Here is an 8,538-nt window from a genome sequence, read left to right on the forward strand (position 1 = left end):
ATTCAAACCAGATCTACCAATGTTGATGAAGATGAGTAGTTAAAGGTTTATCCATAAAGGGCATAATCCATGGAACAATGTTTTGATCTGGTGTTTTCTTTTTCTGTTGCTCTCACTTATTAAAATATTGTGATTAAAACTGGAACATCCTAACAATGTGACTATACGAATAACCATTGAACAACAGTAGCTTTTGAAGTTTCATCCTGTCTTATGTCTTACCGTCCATAGTGTTGCAGATTTTTCCAATTCTGTTAAGATGACCAATAATGACACCCTACTTGGTAGCTGGTGGATGATGTGAGTTATATCATAGAATATTGGTTTTAATGCATGGTTTGTAATATATGATAGCAATATGTGTGTTGTTTTCATTAGTGACTAGAGTATCAAGAAAGGGTGCACACTTCTGGACATTATCAGTATTAGCAAGTGTGAGCTTTATCTACGGGTGTTGATTATTAAAGAATTCAACAAATTCGAAAAGAGAAGGGAGTATATGATTCCATCTACCGAAAATGTCGTCACTATACCTGTACCAACAAACTGGGTCAAGATTATTTTCAAAATTCCAATGAGTAAGAGCTAATGATTGAAATAAATGCTTAAAAACAGAGGACAAAATGACAACAATATTGTTACCCATAATGATATCTTTGGTTTGTTTATTAAGAGCTGAACTGAATTTAATGTAACTGTTATTGAGAAAATCTGAGAACATTTTCAATGAGTTCTACAGGAATATCAGTCACTGATTGTAGAAAGAGTAGGTGCCTGTGACTTGTTGGCAATAAATGTCAACAACAAATGGACAGCACACAATCCAATTCTTCTAAAATATTGTTATGAAAGCAAAAGTCACGTGACACTGGGAGCATGTGCACTGGAGTTTCTCGAATTATAGAGGAACCCCACGAATGTCTGAGTGTATGGTAGACGCCCTCTTTTTTAGTATATAAGCCTGGCAAAGAAAGCCAGCAATATAGATAGATATAGAGATATATAATTAAAGAAGCGAACAGTAGCGAAGGTAAGTAAAGTGTGTGAATCACTGTAATTTATAGTGTGTATTATAAAAGTTGTTAAGCTTAAAGTGACGAGAGACGTATTGACTGTGGAATTACTGTGTGTTAAAAGTTTGTATCGAGAAAGAATAAACTGGTTTAATCAAGAATCGACTTGTACCGTTGAAGTTCCTCGGAAAAAATTTCTACCAAAAATTAGCAAACAAGCAGGTACGTAACAATATATATTCAAAAGAAATCAGATATACATATAAAAATTGTATCTAAAGCTTTAAATAATTATTTTTTGTTCCAAAAGTCCACACAGGCGAGTTATATTATATCAGAATGCCCTTTGACAAGACAAATTATTCTACTATTTCTCTGTTGAACTGTTAAACTCACTTTAAATATTGCTTGTTATGGCTAAACTAACAATCACACAGTTATTTTCACTAACTTAACATTTTCTGACTTTAACTTAATTTCTTTAGAAATTGTCCATCACAATTAAACTGCCAATCATTCAGTCTAGATCTGTCTTATTAGCATTCTTAATTTCTTCGCTTCCTCTTTGTATCTGCGGGTATTTATAACATGCAACAGAAAAACCTAGAAATATCTAGCCTTCTAGTGACAACAATATTATACACAAGGAGAAAACTTAAAAGTTTTGTGTAGCCTCCCAGTGGTGCAGAGGCATGTCTATGTACTTATACTAATAGAAACCGGATTTTGATACCCGTGGTGGGCAGATCACAGATAGCCCTTTGCGTAGCTTTATGCTTAATAACAAACAACAACAGCTTCGAGTAAGATGACGTCACCAATATTACAAAAGCCTAGTACAACAATTAAACTGCATACACAATGTACGAATCCTACCGAGTTACATAACGAAATTTGTCACAACTATCACTTTTAAAATAATTAGCTTTTAACATTTGTGATGAAAACTAAATAATCATTAAGTATTACATCACTAAATAAAGTAAATAATAACTCTTAAACTAAACAGTCTTCTATATCCAACACTGGGGCATTTCCTCTTGGTGAACACAGCAGATAGCCCGATGTGGTTTTTGTACTAATCCAAATATACAGTTTCGTTTGAGTTTACTTGCTGATTTTAAGTATTACTTTATTACAAGTTATAGCTTTTACAGTAGGGAAAAATATTTTTATAACATTTTTTAAAAACTTCAGAATGATGGCACCAGTGATCAAAACGTGGTACTTGTTTTTAAAATACTTGTATTAAAATAAACAAACAAATAGCTAACATGAAATTTTATTATAAAATGTGAATTCGTATACCATTTACTGTGCACTTTTTAATTTAATAATATTTAAAATATTATTGACGATTGTTCTATCATGATATTTTCAAGATATAAATTTCGTTTTACGAAATTTTAAACATAGAGCCTCACTGGTAATAATTTCATGCTCTGACATCTTCCTTATATTAATAATATTTGTATTACATCATATATGTGCTTTACCAGCAATAACTTGCGATTAGTTTTGAGTTTAGTATGTAGCTTTGCTGATTCTAGCGCTAAATATATAGTAATAATAATGTAGTACATATTCAACTTGTAACTTTTGATTGAAATACATTTTAGACTTAAAACTGATCATGCTAACTGTTTTGTTGAGTATTTGTGATTTATATTTATCACTTCTCTTATTTTCATCCATGTGCCAAGTTACCTTCGCCAACAGTGCATAACATAAACTCATAACTTCAAGTTTCACAACGGTCGTAAATTATGGTGTTTTGTAATGTAATGGTTTCTAACATACATAACAAAGGTAAATATGTTTAGTTTTAATTAATGTCGTTTTACTTTTAATTATTAAGCAATAAAGGCTTAAATAATTCACTTAGTATTACACGATTCATTACGTTCTGTACGTTAACGGTTAAGACAGACGACACTGCTAATATAATGACTGCATTTTTTAAACTCATACTTTATAGTCATTGGGGTAAAGAGTTCGAATTTTGGAGTGGCGTAATTACAAACTAAACATATTCGATTGAAATGTAACTTAAAAATAAATCATGGCCCGAGTAAGTGAAACAGTTAAAATTCTATTTTTTATATTAATTGTTTCTTCGTTATGGTAACACAAATTAGGACCTTGCATACAATTTTATTTACTACTACTTGAACTGTTGAAGTGAAAATATGTTATTTATTATGATATGTAGGCTTAAGCACAATGTTCAACCTTTCTCGCCACGTGCTCAACTTCTACGATTTTTAACTAGCGTGATATTATTGTTAGCGTTAGTAATGTAAGATATTGACATACTAATACTATGAATGTATACTGAAAAATAAGCCACGTTGAAGATTTTACGTAATATATTAGATGAGTAAAGCTATCATTAGCAGGTAATCTAGTAATATATTCAGTATTAATGTAGTATTCTTAGTCTTAGTGCTGAGGAGGTTAGAAATGTGTGTTTAATTTTATTAGACTTTTAGGGTTAGTAAGGTTGAGAGAGTTATGTCTTATTTTATGTTCAATAAGTTGATTACTAATTCATATTTTTGAACAATAACATTAGATTTAGAATTTTAATGATAAAAATCAACAACTACAAGATATTGTGAAAAAGTTGGGAAGATTGGGTGAGTAATTTACAAAAAAGTTCTTAGACAGTGAAAAGTCATTTATTCCTTTGAAAAATTTTGTATTTTAGTAAAGAAGAATATTCTAATGGATTACAAGTGTAAAGAGAAAGAGTATTTTATATACTGGAGTTTAAGTTATAAAGTTTATATAAATTATTGTTAAGGCTGAAAGTGAAAGGGATTACTTAAATACTACATTGTAGGAATGTAGTATATCACTTTATCAGTTTATGGCATTTACAGATTATCCAATAGAATAACCTAATGAAGTGATAAAGACAAAGAAACAATGATTTATTCAAGTAATAAAAAATAGAAATATGCTCTTCCTAGTCATATTTAGTGTTGCAAGTCTTTTTGAAACATTTATAGAACTTAGAATATGGTGATTGCATGTTGCACGCTACAGGAAGTTCATTCTTTAACATCCATGTTTTCTACAACTTAAAAGTTCAGTTGTTGCACCTCAACCTATGGCAACCTCACAACCAAACTCCATGCAGTCTTTTTGTGTCAGTTGAAATCCACAAAATGATGATAGCAACAATAAACATTTGACACATGTATAGTAACAAACATTTAATTCTTCAACATTTTGGAATATACATATTCTATCTTCAGCAAGCTATATTGAATAGGGTAGATTATTAGGTACGAATATTTATAAAAGCATTTGACAAGGTGCCACATAAAAGGCTTGTAAAGAAAATTAGCTCTATAGGTGTGGAGGATAAGTTAGCAAAGTGGCTGGATGGAAGAAAGCAGAGGGTTGTTACAAATGGAGTTCAGTCAAACTGGATTAATGTCACAAGTGGGGTACCTCGGGGCTCAGTCTTAGAACTTCTGCTCTTTTTGATTTTCATCAATGACATGTAGAAGGGATAGTCAACAAGTTATGTAAATTTGCAGATGCTATAAGGTCTTGGGTGTTGCTAGCTGTGATGAGGATGCTGTTGCTTTACAAAAGGATTTAGATCATTTAGTGAGTTGGGCAAATAAATAGCAGATGGGTTTTAATTATAATAAATGCAAGACAATGCATGTGGGTTATCATAATTTGGATGGGAATAATCTTAATAGTGTTATGAAGGAAAGGGAGCTTGGTGTAATAGTCAGTCAGTCTCTAAAGCATCCAAGTAGTTGCTGTTGCTAGTGGTAGGGAAAATAGGATTTTAGGTTGTATCTATAGAAATATTGAATACAAGTCTAAAGAGGATATACTTTAATTGTACAGATCACTGGTTAGGCCACATTTGGAATATTGTGTTCCGTCTTGGGCTCCTTACCTTAGGAAAGACATTGAATTGTTCTAAAGGGTTTAGAGAATGGTGCCTGGGATGGAGGGGTTGTCATAAGAGGAAAAAAAGAAGAGTAAGGAGGGATCTGATTGAGGAGTTTAAGATTGTAAAGGGATTGTAAGATTGTTAAATGTAATGTATAATAATCACTTTTTGTCTAGTATAAGTTTTAACCAATTCGTTGCAGCTGGAACATATATTTCCCAGTGCAGTGGGAAATATATGCCCCAGCTGCAGTGAAAGGGTTAATGTAGAATTTAGTTGTAAACTTAAACAAGTTATTATTACAGGTATGGGTGGAATTTGGGACCAAAATAGGGAGGGGTGGCAAATAAAGACTGACTTAAGTATTGTGAATCTCATGTGTATATTATATCCCACAGAAAAAAACAAGTGTTTGGGGGACAACTGTTCCCCTTGCCCCCTCCCCATAATATTGCCTATGTGTATAAGTATTGTAATGTATACAATTTTGCACGATGATGATGATGCATACTATATAATGTTTTTCATGTTTTGGTGTGTAGTTCTTGTATATATTATCAGTTTAGTGTTTAACATACAATCTGATTTGATTTATTCTTTTATAGGTAGTGATAAACATGGATAATGCCATTTCTCCACATTAATTTTGTCAAGAAGAACAAAAATAAAAATGTGGGATTCACTCAATGAAGAGGGTTGCTGGTACGATGATAGAATATCTGATATTAGTAAAAGTTATGATGAAGACTGTATTGACAGTGACGTAGAAGTAATCCTGTATGGACAGATACACCATGAGAGTAATCCAGACTGTAACAACACTGTTGAAATAAATGGCCAGACTTTAAAAGCTAATGTTCTTGATTCAAATAATGCCGCTGTAGAGGAAGAACAGATCACTAATACTTGTGCAGTTGAAGATCTAGCTATAAATGAAAGAAAAATTGAAAATTACATGCCTGACCTTCATGAAAGAGTGGCCTTGTTAAATGAAAAAACAGAAACAAATTCTTGTACAGCTGCATCATCAGATAAACTTAAAACCAAACGGAAAAACCTTTCAGAAGTTGGCTTCTGTAGGAAAAAAAAAAAATTCTCAGCTAATATTAACTCGAATGCCAACAGTTTAAGTTCTGAAAATTTAAAAGAATGTGAAGTGATTGTTAATGAAAACAATTCTATTAATCTACAATGTTTACCTGACAAACAAAGAACTAACAAAGTTAAAAGAAAATGCACAAGTAGTTCTTCGAGTGAAAGTGATTTTCATACAAATAAAAATTTTAAAACGGATATTCAAATTAATTTAAATAATATGACAACAGAAATGAAGATGAGGAAATTTTATGATTCAGACTGTGATGATTTGGATATAAAGAAGGAGCTGGAAAAAATGTCTGGTAAGTTGCAATTGAGAAACATGTGCAAGGTTGTTGTCATGGGTAGTAGTCTAGTTATCAGGTGGTTACTATTTTTTTAATACTAGATACTAATTACTGTCCAGTTTTTATCCTATGTTTCACCTGTTAACCTGCTGCCATCTTCAGGGAAGTTGTGACCAGTATTCAATCCTGGGTCTTCCTTGTACTGTTCACCTGTGTGGGGTCTACCCCACTAGGACTTTTATCAACTAACTTATCTGAATGCTTTCAAGATTTATATCTAAGTTTTAATGATGTTTGTGCTAGATTGGCTAAGTATGTTTTTAGTTAGGTGGATGTAGATAGCTTCTTTTGTCCTGAAAAATTTGTTTACAAAGTTTCACTAGGTTAACTTGGCTTCATCAGGTACAACTACAATGAGTGAACTCATACTCTAGCTAACAAGAAAAACTAGTAGATCGATACGATACGTAAGTATTTGGTTGATTGAACTTAATAGCTAGCCTGTTAATCTTGGATGTGAATGACAGGCAAATAAATAATCAAATGAATAAAAGTGAAATAGAGGGAAGTGAAAACAAAAATAACATTATATCCGATGAATCACAACTCAGTAGCGTTTGAAGTGACACCTGATATCTATAGTAACAGTAATATGCATAATTGTATGTTTGGCTATTGGGATGAGTATAGTTGGTAGATGTGCTTGACCTAAATTAAAGGTCAATGTTAATTTGAAACAGCAAAAAGTTGAAGAATGTTAATATCCTTATAATTTTTAAAAAAATGTATGATAAAACAATTTTAAATTTCTTGCAGAGTACCATACATGTGCAAAACATAAATCTGTGTTAGGTTACTTTGATAGATTAATAGAGTCTGATTGTATTATGTTATAAAGTCACCTTAAAAATATATGTATACAGCAATATAACCTTAAAAGTTTGAAATGGGTTAGAAAATGATACAACTATGTACCGGAATATGTATTAATTTTAGATTCAAAATGTTTAATTAATGAGACTTTATTTTGTAGCAGGTTTAATTTTTTTCTCTATTGAATATTTCAATATCATGCTGGGACATATGTTCTTAAACATTGGAGGGGAGTTTATGTTCTTTAACATGGGTAAGAATTTGTCTGGGTTTCTCTATTGTAAAACTTATCACTTGTTTTTTCACAATTTATTTGATACTTTTATTTTTTTGATAGAACTTGCCCTAATTCTCTGCTAGGAGGAAACACACATTGCTCAGATAAGTTAGAGATTTTTGAGCAGTTTTCTGAAGACTTTCTGATTGAATGTGATGCTTTTGGGATAAAAGAAATTGTGCAATAAATAGAATGTTCATCATTACTTGACTTGTGCTGAGACTTCAGATTTTTTATTTAGTTTAGAGAAGACTTTGTTAATGAATTCCATAGGAAAAACATTTTGGGTTACTAATACTATTTTCAATATTTTGAGATCTGTTTGAAAATATTCATTACTGGAATAGATAGTCTTGATAGAATGATACGTAGTTTTTATGATGCCTAATTTTTGAGAAGGATCAACATAGGAGTTTCAAGGAACATATAAACCAGTGTGATTATCCTTGTCATAATTAAAGGCATGGAATTTTTTTCTTCTATCCTCTAACCCTTTCCATACGGGTCACGGGTGAAAGGCCGTGTCATCACATTTGTTGACTCGCATTCAAAATTTTATTGAACTACTGTTTCATGAATTTATATCAATAACTTTGGTATCAAACTGTAGATTATAATTCAAATTTTAGTACTATACATTACTCAATTTCTTAATTTAAAAGTAAATATTAAAAAACAGATAAACATCAGTTTTTGTGTCACGTGGTATGTTGACAAGCTAGAATATAAAATAAGAACCTCTTTCTATTTGGTAAGATATTGCTCATGTAATGAATCAAACATAGTGGCACCCCACCCACCTCTTTCCATTTTTGGAAACGCTTCCTTATATATACTTCTATAAATGACATGAATAATCAATTGAAATCACAGAATGTCCCCCTAGTGGCTTTCTTAGCCATTTTAAATTTTTAGGATGCCACCTCTTTCTTTCAAACCAAGATTTCAAGTAGGTAGATTGTGTCTTTATTCTGCTCGAAATTAAATTTTTTTTTAGAGTGAAATACAGCTTAGTTACTAAGCTTGATAAATTATAGTGGAATTCTGTGGTATCAGTATAGTAAT

The 8,538-nt window shown here is 31.5% G+C and overlaps 1 protein-coding gene across 4 annotated transcripts in view; it reads left to right on the plus strand.

Annotated features, from left to right (window-relative positions):
- The first annotated feature begins 2,495 nt into the window (after nucleotides 1-2,495).
- The window catches only part of LOC106470849 (zinc finger CCHC domain-containing protein 7-like), a 29,246-nt gene continuing 23,203 nt past the window's right edge, over nucleotides 2,496-8,538 (plus strand). Inside the window, exons 1-2 of one of the 4 annotated variants that reach the window (XM_013931434.2) lie at nucleotides 2,496-2,822; nucleotides 5,544-6,338. In XM_013931434.2, the coding sequence (XP_013786888.1) occupies nucleotides 5,609-6,338 (730 nt within the window). In that variant the 5' untranslated portion in view covers nucleotides 2,496-2,822; nucleotides 5,544-5,608. The other 3 variants (XM_013931426.2, XM_022400204.1, XM_022400208.1) reach the window with 3 other exon arrangements.

Source organism: Limulus polyphemus, unplaced genomic scaffold (assembly GCF_000517525.1).
Source record: "Limulus polyphemus unplaced genomic scaffold, Limulus_polyphemus-2.1.2 Scaffold107, whole genome shotgun sequence".
NCBI classification, from domain to species: domain Eukaryota; kingdom Metazoa; phylum Arthropoda; class Merostomata; order Xiphosura; family Limulidae; genus Limulus; species Limulus polyphemus.